Source organism: Pyxicephalus adspersus, chromosome 6 (assembly GCF_032062135.1).
Source record: "Pyxicephalus adspersus chromosome 6, UCB_Pads_2.0, whole genome shotgun sequence".
Lineage (NCBI taxonomy): Eukaryota > Metazoa > Chordata > Amphibia > Anura > Pyxicephalidae > Pyxicephalus > Pyxicephalus adspersus.
This window is the reverse complement of record NC_092863.1, coordinates 31,265,817-31,283,919: the sequence shown is the minus strand read 5'-3', so window position 1 is coordinate 31,283,919 and position 18,103 is coordinate 31,265,817. Positions and strand designations below refer to the sequence as shown.

Sequence of the window (18,103 nt, the reverse complement as noted above, 5' to 3'; positions counted from 1 at the left end):
GTTGTTTTACCTTGACTTTTTTATCCCTGCCTTCTCCAGTACTGCTTCATTTCAAGCCCATCTTCCTGTACTAAGGCACTCCAAATATGTATTATACCTGCAATATGCAAAAAAGGAGAAATCGCTTTATTATGGCACACAAAAACCTATGAAGCCATTCTTAACCCTTCCTTTGCCGTTACGCGCTTCCCTAATTCCCCTTAGGCTGTTTGTGTTAATTAGGATTTGTGAGTATAATGAATTCTCCAGCTAATTAATGCTGTGTGGTGATGATGAGGGGGTTGCTAGAAATTGTGTGTAAGGAGGGAGCAGAGAGCGGTGATGGGGGGTTCATGTGAGTGGCACTGAGCCAGCCTGTACCTGCCCCCTTCAAGATGACAGACTGCAAGAGACAACAGGGAAAGAGCGCACGGTGACGAAGAAAGGAGAGTGCGCAGAGTAGCAGATGCATCCGCCATCGAAAAACAGCTTCTCCTCTACCCTCCCACCAATATCGAACCGTATATATCTCACCCCCACCAACTCACCCACTTCTGTTCCCTGAGGTGTGAGCTGGCAGCTGTGGGCAATGACCATCTGTGTGCATGTTCATGTATTTGCATCTGTTTGTCTGTGCCCTGTGTGCGCATATCCGGGCAGAGAGCCTGGCACACAGAAAGAGTGTGTGGGGCAGAGAGATACACAGACAGGGAGCAAGTCTGTGCGAGATATGCAATGACAGAATGAGATGGGCAGAAAGAGGCAGATAGCGGAGTTGGCAGAAACACAAACGCTGGCGGAGAAGCTGGCACAGACGCGACCCCCTCAGAGCTGGCACCTGGTACTTATTATTGTGCCGTACAGACTATGCATGAAATCGGTGCCAAAAAGCGAGAAAGCCAGGATATGTAATGAGAAGTGGCGTAGATAAGGGATAGAAGAACATGGCACGTGGGTACAGTCTATTGATTTAATCATTGTAATTGTTCGTGCTACCCAAACGTCTTGTGGTGTATGTGCGAGTCATTTGTCCATACGTACGTGCTGTTAAGTGAGCATGTGAAGTGTTGCCATATTGGCCTTCCAACGAAAACGGCAATGCCAAGGGGAAACTTGCCTATGTTCAAGGAGACCTTCATGAGATATTCAACAACGACCATCATCATTGAAATTTCAAGGCAAGGAGACCAGAGGCATCTGGAAGACGGTGAGATATCAAACATCATAAAACAAAAATTTGCCATTTTACCATTAGGACCACACTCCTAACTCCTAAGTCCTTGACATTCTTTGGTGCTTTTGTGGCTTGACTGGCAGACAACAATCCAATTTTAGATTCATTACACAGGTAGATTTGCAAAAAAGACATACGCAGAAGCATCATTTTAAATTTAGTTTTATATTTTTTTAACCATTTATACATCACTCTGAAAAATTCCTCAAACTCTTTGCATGCGACAATCCAAGTTGGGTGAGCAGCTGGTCACCAGACAATCTGAAGATACAGGGAGATTGAAAGCTAACACTAGCTAGCAACATGCTCTGTGTTAGGTGAACTTTGAGCATTGGCACCAGGTACCGTAACAGTACAAGATTCTGATTTAAAAAAAAAAAAAAAGACAAAAATAATTGCAGTTTATGTCAAAATATTTAGCATTTCCAAGGCCTGCTCTGTTTTCTTTACGCTTTATAGTCATGTAATATTCTACTTGTAAGTACATTGGAGGGACAAACAAGAGACAGAGAGTATGTGACATAGCTGTGAACAGGAAGACAAAGAGGATACACGGTGATGATGTAATGTCGATAAGGTGACAATAGATCATATAGTGAGGATAAAACCAAGGAAAATCAAGCCTGGCAGGTGTCTGTCTCGCTGTTGTGAAACAAATTCTACTCACGTACTGTTTGTGTGATGCAGTATTACAGCGATTTATTAATGCACCAGCATATTCATTAGTAGTGCGTAATCAAACATGTCAAGAGTGGAAACATATGGGTAAGACCATCTGTACTTGGCAACATATTTTAATTCATGTTCACATAGCCAACAAAATAGAAAACAAATTTCTGTCGTATTTCGTGTGAATCTGACAGCAAACAAAAGGCCATCCAAGCGTCTCCTTTTGGTGGAATCTTTGTATGTCTCAACCCTTTCACATGACTCCACTTTAGTATGCTATGTTATGCCACTGTATGGGACAGTGTTGTCATGGGAGTCCATAGTTATTAAATATAGGGTTAGATACATTTGTTTTTAACCTCTGTATTGCTATGTCAGGCTGTAGCTTCTGTTCTGCAAAGTATATGATAGTGTAGCATTGCATTAATGACTGAAATTGTTTCTGTATTCTGATTTACTATTTTTAAGTCTTCTAATGTAGTTAAGTATGTACATTAGAATACATAGGAAATTGGATGTAGAATTGTTCCTGAAATATGCATGCAGTGTGTTGCTAAAAAAATGTGTTTTTTGTAATTAGGCTGCATGCATTGCGCATTGTCCGAGTTACTCTGTGTACCTGTGCTTTACATTGGGTAGCAATTTGATTACTATGTAAGCTAAAATGGGATTTTTCTGATACTTTTCAATGCCTAAATTCAAAACTACCATGCGGATAATCTAAATGAATGCTCTGTTTAGCAGTAAATATCACCTAAAATGAAATAGTTAACCTTGGTAATACTGTACAGGATTGGATATCTGACCTATGCTTCCATGTAAAACATAGTACAAAAACCTTCATTGGTTTTGTATTACAATGATCTATAGTAAAGCTTTTAGTCCTGTCCACTATACATGTTTAAACAGCTAGTGACAAGTGAAAGAATTTAGAGATCGATCAATAAGGCTCAAAAAGTTTACAAAGAAGAGAGGGCAGTCACAGTTATCTGACATCTTTGGAGAATACAGTGATATATTTGTAGAACATATAGGAAAAAACATCACTGAATTGAGAGAGAGCATGGAAAAAAAACAAAGCTTGGTCTAAAAACAATGAATGACTGAAACAATGTGAATGTCAGAACAAATTAGGTAGAAGTACATTCTTTAAGTTGTCATACATTAAAAATAAACAGATGAGATATAAATAGATATCCAGTCAATAATTGACTGATAGAGCAGAAGTAGACAACCTATGGGTTCATATTTGGTAAAGAACTACAAACCAGATTTGTAAAGGCATCTTGAGACCAGGAAAATGTTAAAGCCAAAATAGCAAGATGTCCTTGTAACGTTCAAGAATAATTCAAATCAAAATCAAATTTGGTTGATTCATGTGTATTGATGATTTTATTTGGTATGGATCTGTTCCCTTTTTTGAGGAAAAGGGATTTCAATAACATAAAACTTCTGGCCACCAAAAGAGCATCCTGATGTTACTATTGGTAGAATACAAATGTGTGGTCTGATTTATTCAAGGAGCAGATATAGCCAACTATATTTGAAGTCCATAAATCTGCAGCACCATAGGTCGTCTAAGGGCTTCTGTATAGGAGTTTGGTTCTGCGGCTGATGTACTTGTAAAGCATTTATAAAAATTCTGCGTGTGGATTTTGGATTACACAGAGCAATGTTAACCAACATTTATGTTTCCATTTGCCATACATTGTTTTTGTACTTTTTTTTGCTGCACTTGAATTATACTCTTTAACACAAGTCAATGGAAATGTAAAGGTAGACTAAATGTATAGCAGAATATTGAAAGCTTCTTAAAAGTAATCTGGTTTTTGCTGAAAGCTAGTTTCTTTTGGCTGCATTTGACCTGGTTCTTAGTAGTAGATTACAATGGACTAGTAAATTCTATGTTATCTATTACTGGTTTGAAAGTCAATTTAAAGCTACTAAAATTACCATTTTGTATGGTAAAAAAAAGTTCACACCACTGTGTTCCAACTCATTTTCAAGTGCAGCAAAAGAAATTCTTCCAAGTAAACCATACTAGGAAAGGTACAAGTCTTTCTTGTAGCACAATTTTACATTCAACACCCCTGCATAAAGGATAACTTAATCTTTAGTTGTAACAGATTCCATATTTCATAATGTGCGGAAGCTGAATGACTTTGCACACTGATGTAATCAAAACCTAATTTGTAAAGCATTAAAAAAAAATACCATCATACAGGTTGCCATACACGGTACAATTTTATGTTGCTATTTTAAAAGATTTACAGGTTTAATGATCGCTTCTAGTTCAGAATCTAAGGATAGCAACAAGTTTTTTTTTATTTTCCATCTGTGAGTATAAGTTATAGGCAAGTGTTTGGCTAAAATTAGCCCTTTCCTAGTTACACTATGTTAGCATCAAAACATTTCTGCAGAAAATATTAGACCTTATTTTTTAATCCTACAAAAAGATATCTCCTTGAATTTTTGGAACTGAGGAAATAAAAAATGGCCATACGGTAAAGAACAATTGTACCGTGTATTCAGGAAGACATAATTGAAAGAAATGTGAGCAGAATGAAATGACAAATATGAAGAAAGCAAATGATTGAAAGTCTTATACATTAGTGTTAAAAATCCTACATGGTTGTTGTGAGGTTAGAAAAGTCCATATCAGACATAAGTCTGCTTACGTACAGATCCCACGCTGCTCTGTGTGATGAAATCTATGCAGTGACCCAGCATGTTTCTCATACCCATAATACAAATAATTGTCCATTTCAGGTTTCCTTCTTTCTGTCCATTTTTTTTCCTTTTTTTTGGTGTGAATATTTTTTGTTTTTTTTTGTTTGTTTGTTTGTTTTAAAGCAACTTTGGATTCAAACATTTTAATTTTTTTTTATGTGTCCTTGTTTGGTGGTTGATCATCCTGACCCCCTCCCCCCCAAATACCCCAAGCTTAAAACATTGAGAGTGAGGTATGGGGAGAGCGATACAGGGGCGCAAGGGAGTGAAAATGCCCCCCCCCCCCATAACCCTCCCCAAAAAAGTTAAAGCCCTTCCCTTGTCCCCTCCACAAATGGTTAAAGCATCACAGCAAGAGTTCTTGGAGCGCTGTCATCAGTCCCCAAGTATAACAAAGTTCAAGTCATTGGTGGAGAGTTGCTAAATCCCCCCATTTGAAATAAAATCCCCAAATTCTTTATGTACACACATGTGTACATGCATGTGTAACAGAAGAGTGGGCATTGCCTTTGTGTTTGGTTCCTTGTCACGGAACTTTTGGTTATACATATATATTCAGTTTTTTCTTTTTTACCTCCCCCTGTTCATTGGTTTATGGTCCAGTCATTCTGTGTCCCATCATTAGGGATTTGGGGTACAATGTCCACAGAAAGGGAGAGGTCACTCTTGTTTTGGCACCAGTTTCAGAAAATGCAGAAAAGCTTTGGGTTCTCATTATTCTATGTAGAGGTTAAAGGTTTTTTTTGTTTTCTTTTTGGCCTGGGTTGTGATGTATTTCTTTGAATATACTTCCCTGCTGGAGAGACACAGATTCAAAACAGTTAAGACAGTCAAGGGAGCAGAGACAGTGTCACTCCAGCAGATGAAGCTTAAGGAAGCATTCTTGAGTGAGGGAATGCTTATTCTGTAACAGACACACACAAGTAGGGAGACACTGAGAATGAGACACTTACATACAAAGGGATCAAATACAAACACTCTAGGAGGCAAATTAAACAAACACACTAAGTGAAATAAGATAGAAAGACAGCCCGAAAGCTTGTCTGTAGTATGAGACTGACATAGTGTCTCTATAAAGCCATGAGCACGGAGGTAGCAGCACTCTTTGGCCTGAGTTGAGGTATTGCAGAGGATGCTCCATCACTGCATGCACTTTGTGCACGGTGCTGCTGTGACCTCAGGTGTTGGCTTCGAGCTTCAGGACCCTGCAGTAGCACTTGGCAGGACAGGCAGTGATAGGTGCAGACCCTCACTCTAAGTGGAGGTGGGTGTGGAGGAGGGCCAGTGTAACAGCCTGAACGCTGATGAGCTTCTGCTTCCCCCTCTTCATCGTATGAAGTCTTGCAGTTTTGGCATTGGTATCTAATTGCCACATCCACCATCGGTATATCTTCATCATCCAAGTCGTCATCTCGATCCACACTTTCCTCCTCTCCCTCCTTAGATTCTGCACTATTTTCATTTGTTATTTTTGTCTGTGATGGTTCAGGTTTACGGGGTGATGATGTCTCAGGAGCCAGTTTCAGAGGAGCTGGAAGCAGCCCTAGAAGCGTGTGGGGAATGACAGGATTAATTGGAAATAGACGCTTCTTTAACCCATATAGCTGCTGAAAGTAGGGACCCTGTATCTGGGGGCTAAACAGGGGAGTGGCAGCTGGAGCAAGCGAAAAAGGCATAAAAGGAGCCCCCATGAGAGGAGCAGCTTTCAGAGCTGAAGGACCACTGGTTTCAGGGGTGATTGTAAGTTGTGAGGACTCTATAGTGGTATCATTGTTTGTGTGCGTAGAAGAGGGAGCAGGTGGAGCTGCACGGGGAAGGAGAGCTGGAGGTACAGGAGATGTCATTCCTATGAGGCTTGGAGGGGGGCCTAAAATAGGAGCGAAAAGCAGAGATTAACATTAAACATTAATAATGCCTTCCACAAAACACCTATATTATAGACCTTTTTTAATATTAACTGAGGTGAATATACATATTTCTGTGCTGATATGCCATTATAATTTTATACCAGTATTATCACTATTAATATAGGTTGGCTTCAGCCATGGTTTTATTGCTATCTATTTGTAATGCACAGAAATGGATTTTGTATCAAGCAATTTTTTGACAGCAATTGTTAACAAATAATATACTCCATAATAATTTACAGCTGAATTTAAAAGCTCCTAATTGCTTAGGGGTGACTTTGGGCGCTATAAAACAGGGAATCTGACATTCCCTCAGACATTCCCTCGTGGGAATCAATTACTGCCATTGCAACAAATGGACCTTTATGATGTTATATTATGTATTATTCAATCATCGTTTTATTTTTAAAAAATTGTGCAGTGCCTATGTATGAAAAGCAGCCACTTGGCATTAAGTTACAACCATTTTGCCATGTTGTTGGTATGGTAGTTCTTTTGATGTGGGCAACTTTAGATTCTTGCCACACATAATGCTCTACATTCTGTCCAAAAAGATCCTTCTAAGTTTATGTACACACATCAGATGATTCACGTCTAATACGAATGGTCGGTCTTGTCTCAAGCCAGAATCTGACATGTGTACAGATTTCACCCAAAGTTGTTCATGGATTTGTTCTGATGATGAACAACTACAATAGAAGTGAAGGAAGGAGAGCGCACCAGGGTGCCGCTCGTTCTCCTCCTTCCCCTCTACAGAACAGAACGGTGCTTTGTGTCATCTTTCAGTCTTTTCACTGGAAATGATCATGAAAAAACGTTTTGAGCGGTAATAATTGAGCATGTGTACACAGCCTAAAGTCAGGTATATATGAAACTATGATTGTATACATTATATTTTTGTGTCAGTAGGTGGAACTTTAGATTAATTTGTACTTTTTAGGTTTATCTTATCCTCTTGCTAAAGAATGATGCTTAAACTCAGTAACCCCACCTGAAATGTAAACACACAAGTATCTGAGTCAGAGCAGTGATTCAGCTACCTCATCCCCACTTTGACTATATTCTATTACAGAGGATTATAATTCTCTCTCTCATAGTGCTTGGAAATCTTGTTTCAACTATTACATTTTTAACTGTAAAACAAATATTGTTTATAGTAGAAAAAAGAATCACACCCTCTTTTAATTTTAAAGCTGTGCATTAGGACATTAAAAAAAACTTATCTGGTCCCTAGCAGGTCATAATGTTAGGTAACTACAACCTCAGATAAACAAGATGAACAACACCACATGACATATTACACCACGTCAATATGTATTTAACAAAATGCAGAATCAGCGAGAGAATAATTAGGTATACTCAGATACAAGCTGCTAATAAAATAAATGTGATTTACTATCATCAAGTCTGACCACTTCTATAAAAACAGAAGTTTTAAAGTTTTGCCACTTGGCTTGTCTGGAGCAATAAAGTGTTCATTAACAAAATGCGACAGACATCAGCAAATAAAAGCAATTGTTGCTACCCATCATTCTGGAAGAGGTTATAAGGCCATTTCCAACAATCTGAAATCCATTTATCTACAAGGAGAAACATTATTCACAAATAGAAAACGTTCAAGAGAGTTGCCAAATATCTTGCAACAATATCTTGCAACAGGGCAATGATCTCAACACACCAACAAATCTACAGAATGGCTGATAAAGGATAGAAAAGGTGTTGCAAAGGCCCAGGCAAAGTCCAGACTTCAACCCAACCAAAATGTAAAGAATAGTGGGCCAAAATTCTCCACAACAACCTGAGAGACTGATAAAATTATACAGAAAAAAATAACTTTGCATTATTGCTGGTAAAGGTTGTTCTACGAGCTAATCATGGGGTATACACACATTTTCACAGTTTGGCTTTTGGCTTCATTTTTCCTAAATAAATAATCACACAGTGGAATCTGTTTAGATATTGTTCGAACCTGCTAAGGTCCAGATGATTTTCTCTTCTTTCCGTATAACTGAAAGAGGGTGTGCTTTCATTTTTTATAACTTTCATAATTTTGTAAAAATTAAGAGAAAGAAAGTAATTTTAAAATATAATTGTCCCAAAGCCCTTATACTATCTTTTTTATATGGTTGACTACACTAGTTTTTTCTAGGTCGTATCTGGATGGCTTGATATAACTTTTTCTGCCTCAATAATTTTTTTCACCCCGATTCTTTCAAAAGTTATATGAAAAGTGTTTATTTTCACACCTTTGCCTGAGATTTACAGTCTGGCCTAATTTATTAAATGTGGAATTTATTTAAAGGGTTACTGGAAAAAGGCAAATGTAATGCATCTATGCCCATTTTTTCACAATTAGGTTTTTATGAACACAATATGGTTTTGTTTTGATTTCTTTAGCCTAAATATTTTCTAACATACCAATGTTTTTGTGAATAATTTTGAGTTATTGCTTTTAAAGTTTAACAGGAAACCAAATGCCAGTAGAGGAAATATTTAGTGCCATAGATTGATCAAAGTTGTGAATACTTTAGCAAGACACTGTAAATGTGTAAACTAAATTTGAAACCTAAATAATTGCTGTCTATAACAGCAATGTCAAGTTCATAATTTGCAGACCTCAAAGCACGGAGGAAATTTACCTACATTATCCATATAATTTTACCTACAAAATATTGGATATTTAGGGCTGACTTCCAGCCGAAGTAGGGTGTAGATGAACAGTAAATCAGTTTAGGCATGTTTGGGGAAAGACACTCTTGATGAACCATCAATTTTCTATTATTACTGCCTTTGTGCTATAAATCATTCCAGAAACTAAGAAAATAAATGAATTACCTGAAAACAATAGGAGACCTAGGTGACATCTTCATCCAGCTATTTATTGTCTTGTAGTACTATATTCCCTTCTGGGAATTTCTACAAGATATGAAATTGCACTAGCTTGTAATTCTGAAAATTGTTTCCAATATTATATTGCGTTAGGGGACAGAGATTTGTTTTTTTTGTTTTTTTTTTAAGAAATTGGTCTAGAAAGCATAGAACAATCTTCAGAAATAAAGTTTTTAGCTTAAGCTGACGCTGTATAAATAATAGGAGAGCATGAGTGTGGGATAATATCAGTTAAATTTGAAAATCCAACTAAATTATTTTCTGGTTTTAGATTGACAAAGTGTGTGTCTAGTATTGTCTGGGCTCCCAATGAATGTTGTCTCCATTCCCTCAATGACAACCTGCTCTGAACTGAACTTCCTGGTTCCTCTTTCTTCAAAGCCTATTCTTCATGTGCTACTATAAAGAATCCACTAGGCGGCAGATGATAATATAATACTGGTGCCTCATTTGACTTTAGAAAAAAAAGAAGTAATTGGGTAGACTACTATACTGAATACAGACATAGCTGTTGCCATTACCATTAATGTTATGCGGTCGACACAACAGTAGTCTCAAACATTGAGATATAAAGGTATATTAGTATTTCTTTTCCATCCAACTGTTTTTTTACAATATACTCTTCATTTCCTACTTTAATCAGTATTTGCAAAAACAACCTAAACATTTGATTGGGTGATACAGGCATATAGGCCCTTGGTCAGACACTTCCTGTAAAAGTCCTATCCCTGTCTCCTATTTCTTCACTCAAATACTCTCTCATAGGCTGGCTGACTTACATTACACCATCAGGACACCTGTCCTGAAAAATGCAATGCAGCTATTGTTGGAGCTCTGGCATGCAGACAGAAAGCAGCTGCACAGGGCTGCAGGAGATAAACAGAGCCAATATACAAAAAAACACAGTGCTATAGAAACATAAATGCCACTTTTAGGATTAGGATTTTTAGTATGTGCAAGTTAAAATTCAATGTTAATTTATAGATCTATTCATACATTAACAAATCTATGGATCCAAAATTTTGGAGCCCGAGAAAACGTTTGCACTCTGAAAAGTAAAACAGACATTTCTGCAACATACCTAATTGATATCCAACCTAATTTTGTTAAAAGACAAAATATAATTATATAAAGATCAGGTTGCAAAAACCTCATCTAGCTGATAAAAGTGCCTTTGTATATGCAGTGTTTATGTTTCTCAATCAACACAATTAAATTGAATTGCCCAACCAAGGCACTAATGTGTAAGGGTATATTTAAAAAATTCAGATATTCAGAAGCTAAACTCATGAACCATAATACAACTAGACCGTAAATCCTGTCCATGTGATGTGGCGTTTGAGAGTTGTCAATTGTACAACCAAAAGTAAATTCTATAGTAAGTCTTTCAAGAAAGATACATTTACAAATTGTCACTGTATTCAGCTTTATAGCAGTATGGATGTGTTTTTATCTTTACAGCACAAGTCCTTGTTAACATATTTGTTTACTAGCTTTTTTTTCTTAAAAGGCCTCTTTTATGTTAGACATACCCAGTTATAGTCAGTATTACCAGGTATCTTTGGTGTAGTTGTACTAAGGTAACAGCAGGTGGCACCAGACAGGCTGGAAACTAAACAAAAAAGTCAGCAATGTTGTGCTTCCTAACAATAGAAACTAAATGAATCTGGTCATAACTGAAACACTGAGAATATCATTGCTCAATGCATCTCTAAAAATGCTAAAAGCTTGGCTGTTATATCAACCCTCTTGCTTAAATCCTTTGAGGTGCTGGCCCAGTGCATATGCACAGATAAGAACTTTCTTGCCCTTCTCTAACTCCTCTGATTTGAATAATTGTTCTGTGTCAGTGAAGTTAAAGGAATACCATTAAAACCTTTATGTCCAGATTCCTTTTTTTCCTGTGCATGTTTAAGGCTGACATGTTTGTGCATGTTTAGTGGCTGAGGTAACACAGACATTTTTGATTACATGCATGTAGATCACTGTTTCTTGACCTTTTTTTAACTTTGGGAAACCCTTTAAATATCTTTCAGATCTTAGGGAACCCCTTGCAGTCATTACTATTTCCACAGCTCACAGTACATTAGTGTGGTGGTCAGTGGAAAGAATGCTTCTTACATTGCTGGACGGGGAGGAAGAATGTCACCCTTATGGATAGCCAAAAAGATCATTAGAGTCAGTTAAACTGAGAGTCACAAATTGCTCATTGTTCAAGAAGATAATGTAGTTGGGTATTTTATACCACTAAAGATTTTACTCACCTTATCTCATGCAGCTTGTTACTTCCCAGCTGACAATGTCAGAAAACAAGGTATTTTGCTCAGTTAATTAACCTAGCTGCCTATTGCTGTTTAGATTAGAGCAAAACCAAAGCGTTATAAATTGATGATGTAAATGCAAGTGATATATGACAATAGTTGGTGATCATAAACAGAATAATAAACATAAAGGAATATATAATATATTTACAATTATATACTATACTATAAAGTCCCTATACTCTATAGTATGTTATGCATAATATACTATACTTTAAAGTCCCTGCATGAGTTTGTTTCTTTAAAGCCATTTTTCAATCTAGTTAACTTCTACATTTTAGTATGTTTTTTTTAATAATAAAATAATGCCAACATTTGGCACCTTGCACTTTTTCAAGGCATGTTAGTATGTATGCTGTGACTCTACTCTTCGATGCCTAACGACAAGTTGTTTTTACCTGTGTTGAATGTGGCCAATCCACCTATAGGTGCAGGAATGCCCTGTCCAGGCATCAGCAAGGGTGTAATCCTCTGGATTTGTGGGGTCACTGTAGCAGAAGTCTGAAAGTTGAGCATCTGCGAGGTTGGTTTGCATTCTGAAACAGGCGGTGCTCCTGCACTTGGATGTGTGTCACGGTAACGACTTTCCTCCTTAAGCTGCTGTTGTATTGATGATCGCAGCCTTGCTATATGCTGTCTGGAGAATATGTGGGCACGGCATGGGATGGTAGGCCCATATTTAACATTGCAATGAGTACACTCAGTAGGTTGAGGTCCTTCATTGGAAGGAGTTGTGCCAACCAATCCTTGGAGCCTGGCCTTCTTTTCTTTGGCTCTGGCATTCTGAAACCAAACCTGAACAACCCTCTTCTGTAATCCAATTTCACTTCCAAGGCATTCACACTCCTGCATGCTTGGGGTGCGATATTCTGAATAACATGCCTTGAGTATTCTTAACTGCAAACTACTCATTTGAGTACGATATCTTCTAGCTCCTGAGGAACCTAAGAGGCCTTCAGCATTTAATGTTCCTTTGCCAGGACTGGAAGGACCAGGATCTGAACTTGATGAGTCACTCATGTCTCCAGCCTGTGGGCTGTGCATCAAAGAGTCCATCATTTTAGGGGCTATTTTCTCTTCTGAAGGTTTTTGGTTGTTACTTCCTTGGTTTTCAGTAGGTTGAGTGTCAGTAGTATGTTGCTCGTTATTTATGACTTTGGAGCAATCCAGTGTTTCGTTAACTGAAGCATTTGGTGCTTTGTCAGGTTCTGAACTTTGTACTATTGGCAACAGAGAAGGTGTATGGTGGCTGGGAGAAGAATGCACTTTTGCCTCAGAAGAGGTAGACACTAAGATAGGTGGTGCTGTAGCTTTAGTTTGAAAAGAAGCCAAAAGCAATCCTTGTGATGACTGAGGGTTACTCACTAGGCTGGGGAGAACATGAGCAGGATTAACAAGACCTGGGAATCCTTGGTTTGTATTCACTAAACCAGATAATGATTGTGGTGGATTAACAAGGCCAGATAAAGCTTGAGAAGAGTTGGCAAGATTTGGTATGGCTTGAGATGGATTAACTAAACCAGGCATAATTTGTGCAGCACTCAGCAGACCTGACAGAGCCTGGGTTGGATTTGCCAGGGACTTGGCAACTTGAGTGTTTGTAAGACTGGAAGAGGTCTGAGGTTTAGAAGATACTGAAGAGCTGCTCTGTATCGCTGATGAGCCTGGCTTAACTACAAGCTGTGGCACAATTTGGCTTGGAGTTACATTATAAAAATAACTTGAACTAGAGCTTTCTCTTTTTGCCCCTTCATTTATAGGATCATCTTGCTGCCTAGAAGATGAAATAGTGCCAGGTGGTGCGCCTCGGTATTGGCCTTTCCTTTCGCGAGCCCTAGTGTTCTGAAACCAAACTTGAACCACTCTTTTTTTTAGGCCTACTTCAAGAGATATGCGCTCCAGTGTACTTCTTGTTGGGTTGGAGTCTTGCAAGTACCATCTATGTAAAATATCTAATTGTTCTGGCAAAATAGTTGTTCTCAGACGTTTGTCCCTTGGAGGCTCATCACCACCATCACTTCCAGCTGGAGAGAGGCTTTCTTCTTCATGCTTTCTTTTTCTCTGATAGGCTACCTCACCAGCCCCCACTGGAATAAGTACGGAGAGGTCCATCAAAGGTGCTTGAAGATGGCTATTGCTGGATAAGGTCTTGTTTTGGTTCTGGTCAACACTGCTATTATTGACAGAAGTTTCATTTGGTTCTACAAGATGGTCTCCTTGCTCAGGTATTTGTATATCTTCATCATTGGTTTTAGGTGACTCAACGTTTTCCTTTATTACTGGAGCAATAGGTTCTTGATCATCTATAGTTTCAGATTGGGGTTTATCTAGCTTTTCTTGGCCAGTTGATAAGGGGAGATCAGTGCCTACCGTCTGATCTGATATTGGCTCTTCAGTCTGTACAGATTTCAATGTCTCCTCTTCTTTCTCTTCAATTTCAGCTGCTTCCTCACTGTAGTCACTATAGCAAGTTTTCAAGTGACTGATTAGTTGAAAAATGCAAGGAAAACTAATGTTACATTTACGGCAAGGTGGAACTTTACTGTTGGCGGCAGGGCGTTCCCCAGGTTGAACAGGATGCAGAGGTGGTGAAGGGGAATTACCAGACTCCGCAGCTTGCTTTCGTGCTTTTTGTCGAGCATTTTGAAACCAAACCACCACCACCCTTCCAGAAAGACCAAGCAAGGTTGACAGTTGCTCTACTTCATTATCTCTAGGATATGCACTCGACTCAAAGAAGCTGTTTAGTGACTGAGTCTGGAAGTCAGAGAATTTTGTGCGTGAGAATCGTCGATGACTCATTCGATCAATTCTAGAAGAATCCTCTCCTTCTTCTTCTTGACAGTCTTGCATGCTTTTCTCCCTTTGCTTATGCCACCGAGTGATAGCTGCAGGGGATAATCCAGTTTTTTCAGCTGCCCATAATATCTGCTCTTCCAACAGCTGCCCAGGAAAATCCAGGTGGTTGTGTAGAAATCTAAGTTGTTCGACTGTAATGGCATGTTCAGGTACAACATCCTGTTCTTCAACCTCCTTGGAACACTGAGCGAGTTGAGATGTTACAGAGAAGTCTAGTGGAGTAGCTGAAGGACCTACTGTTTCAGAATTTACTCCAGCAGGGTTGTGACTATCATAGGTACGCCGATAATTGGCAGCATATCGACTTAAAGCCTCAAAAGGTAACAAACGCTGGTGCATGTGCTCCTCATGTGTTTTAAGGATTAATCTGTTTGAGAAATGTTTACCACAGGTACCACACTGAAGACTCTCTGCTGAAGCGGGTATAGGCAATGCATCAAGTGGTGGAGCAGGTGGCTGTGGCTGAATCTGAATTTGGCTAGTAAGTGGCTGTCTTCCTTCATTATACTGTGTGACCAGCTCAAACCCAAAATTTTCTAGCAATGCCCTTGCTGCAGATCCAGTAGGGTCTGCAGAAGCTTTTGTTGAAGACTCTGGATTCTGTGAAACATCTGCTTCTCCAGTTGCTGCCTCACGTTCATCTGGTATCTTCTCATCTTTCTCATTTGCTGGTCTGGGAGTCACACTGGGTTGGTCACCCTCATCCTTAATGGATGGAGGTTGCTGGGCACCTCCAAAAGACAATAAAGGAGTGGGTCCTCCATCTGCACTAACTTTAAGTTCTTGCAGGTAAAATGGAAGTAGAAGCTGCTGCTGTTGACGCTGGAGTTTTAATAGAGCCTCAGGAATAAGTGGAAATGAGGGAAGCAGTGATGATGTAAAAAGAGGAGATGGCTGGACAAGTGGTGGTGGCCTAGACAAATCCATGGATAGCTGAACCGGGGGAGGAGCAACTGTACTAGGCAAGATAGGTACTCCAACACAGGGACCAAGCTGCTGTGGTCTCTTTTTGGGCAGGTCCATTCCTGGTATATCTGTGACCTCCACTTTGCAATCAGTAGTAGTTTCACTCTTACATATAGGGTCTCTGTGATGTTTTTCTGAAGGAATCTTGGGAGGATCCTGCTTTAGGCTCCTTGATCTGGTTTGATGAAGTACAGAACGCATGTGAATTTCTAATGTTGAGCTTTGGTTGTATGATACATGACATACAGTGCATTTGTAGGGTTTATCTTGTCCTGTTTGTACTCCATGTCCTGTAGGACCTGCTCCAGGTTCATGACGGTTAGAAAGTGAAGGATCAAGTGAGGCTTTACGCACCTTGTGCAAGTGTGATACTGAATTGTAATGTACAAGTAGAATGTTTTTTTGGGTAAAGGATTCTTTGCATACCACACATTTGTGAGGCCTAGAAGGATCCATAAATTTGTCCATGGCAAAGTTGGTGGTTTTCCGATATGTAGAATGTTGGGCATGAGCCGGTATACTTTCTTGGCACCCCTTTTTATCTTCCTGCTCTGTGCCTTCAACTTCTCGACTACGTGCTTCACATGCTTGCTGAATATCTGACTGACTAAGCTCTGGATGATCCTTCTCCAAGTGGGTCCGTAGTTCTTGAGAATTTTCAGAGGTCACATGGCACAAGGGACATGCATTCTCATCTGGTGCTTTATCCGTATCAGCAACAGAATCAGTTGCTTCGGTGGAGCTTGCTGAAATTTCACCAGGAGATTCTGGAGGGGATGTATCTGTAGCTTCACCTACGATTAATAAAAATGTAATGCAATGAAAAGAAAAAGCCTTCACTAAGTAGCAAAAAATTCAAAACAGTTAAAATTTTAGAATGAATCAAACAAAACAGAGAAAGTTAAGGCAACCAAACATAAGAAAGAGGACAACATCAACACTCACTAGATGGTGGGATCTCCGAGGAAGGTTGTTCAGGTTCTTCTATGATTTTCACAGGAATAATCCGAGTCCTGAACGGTATGTGCACCTTTTGTGCCTAAAAACAAGGATGGATGGTATATAAAAATTGTACCCAAAATTGGTAAGAAATCATGTGACCTCCCTGCGTGTGATATAAATTTATATATGCACTTCCATTAAAAAGTTTGGGTTGGTTAAAAATAACTTTTTTTTTAAAGAAAATCATTTTTTCTATTAAAAAAAACATTAAATCAATTAAAAATACTGTCCAGCCATGGTTATTGTTTTAATGACTATCATGGCTGAAAAAGGCTGGTATTAAATGGAATATATGTATAAATGTAAGGAGGTTAATTATCAGCAACAATTAGTCTTGTGCTCCAATGAAATGTTGTGCTAATGCACGTACGTCAGTGTAAAAGGTTAATTGATCATTAAAACAGTTACATGGATAAAGCAAACAATAAAATTGTCCTTCTTCAGACTAGTTGCGTATTGTTGCATCAGCAAATTTGGGTTCAACTACTGACTCAAAATAGCCCTTTTTGCAATAGAAAGAGGAAATGGCAGGCCCCAATGCAAGAGAATAAATATCTTAGCATGTATGACTGAAGAGATAGACGCCTCAAAGGTCCTCAATTAGCACCTTCATTAAATGGAACCCGGAAAACGCCAGTCTCAACATCTACAGTCAAGAGGTGACTTTGGGAAGCTGGCCTTCTAGGGAGAGTTGCAAAGAAAAAGTCCAACAATAAAAAGAAAAGATTGAGATCAGTGCTCAACCCAGAAATTTGGGTGGGAAGAAATTCTAGGCGGGTGGAAGCCCCTGAATGTTGACCCAACTCATCAGTAACCACCCACAAACAGCCGAGTGGTTGCCGAAAAGTGCCGGGTTGTGCGCCCAGCTAAAAGGGTCTGGGGAGAACACCGGAGATGAACAATACAGGCGCTGAACACAGAAAGATTGGGAAAAAGTGGTATGGATAGACTAATTCAAATTTGAGGTGTTCATATCACAAGAAAAGAAAAAAGAACAATTGTGAGATGCAGACCAAATGAAAAGATGCTGGAGGAATGCTTAAAACCACCTTTTTTTAATACCAAGACTGGGGAAGGCAATGTGATGGTTTGAGGCTACTTTGAAGGTGGTAAATTGGGAGATCTATACATGGTGAAATAGGACCTTGATGAAGGATGGCTATTACTCCATTTTAACACCATACCCTGTAGGAGCCCAGTTTTGTCCTACAACAGGAAAATGACTAAAAGCTCACCTCCAAACTATGCAAGAACTATTTAGAAAAGAAGCAGAAGCTGTTATTCTGTGTGGGATGCAGTGGCCAGCACAGTCACTGGATCCTAACCTTTTTGGGCTGGTATTGGAGAAGCTTGCCTGACAAGAACGTAAGAAGTGCCCATCAAGCTAATCCAACCCGTGGGAGGTGCTCCAGGAAGCATGGGGTGAGTTTTTCTCTGAGTACCTGAACAAATCTAGAATGTCTGGGGTGTGCCAACATGAAATTGCTGTAAATGGAGGATTCTTTGATGAATATAAATTTTGAAAGAAACAATTGATAATAATGAAA

At 39.0% G+C, this 18,103-nt stretch overlaps 2 protein-coding genes across 4 annotated transcripts in view; one reads left to right on the top strand and one right to left on the bottom strand.

Annotated features, from left to right (window-relative positions):
* Positions 1-309: 309 nt before the first annotated feature.
* The window catches only part of THTPA (thiamine triphosphatase), a 62,178-nt gene continuing 44,384 nt past the window's right edge, over positions 310-18,103 (top strand). The window contains exon 1 of one of the 3 annotated variants that reach the window (XM_072415105.1): positions 310-1,186. In XM_072415105.1, coding sequence (XP_072271206.1) covers positions 994-1,186 — 193 coding nt within the window. In that variant the 5' untranslated portion in view covers positions 310-993. The remainder of the gene's footprint in view (positions 1,187-18,103) is intronic. The other 2 variants (XM_072415103.1, XM_072415107.1) reach the window with 2 other exon arrangements.
* Positions 1,360-18,103, bottom strand: part of ZFHX2 (zinc finger homeobox 2) — a 50,651-nt gene continuing 33,907 nt past the window's right edge. The window contains exons 8-10 of the mRNA XM_072415101.1: positions 16,500-16,593; positions 12,128-16,348; positions 1,360-6,479 (exon numbers count right to left, since the gene is read on the bottom strand). Coding sequence (XP_072271202.1) covers positions 5,683-6,479; positions 12,128-16,348; positions 16,500-16,593 — 5,112 coding nt within the window. The 3' untranslated portion in view covers positions 1,360-5,682. The remainder of the gene's footprint in view (positions 6,480-12,127; positions 16,349-16,499; positions 16,594-18,103) is intronic.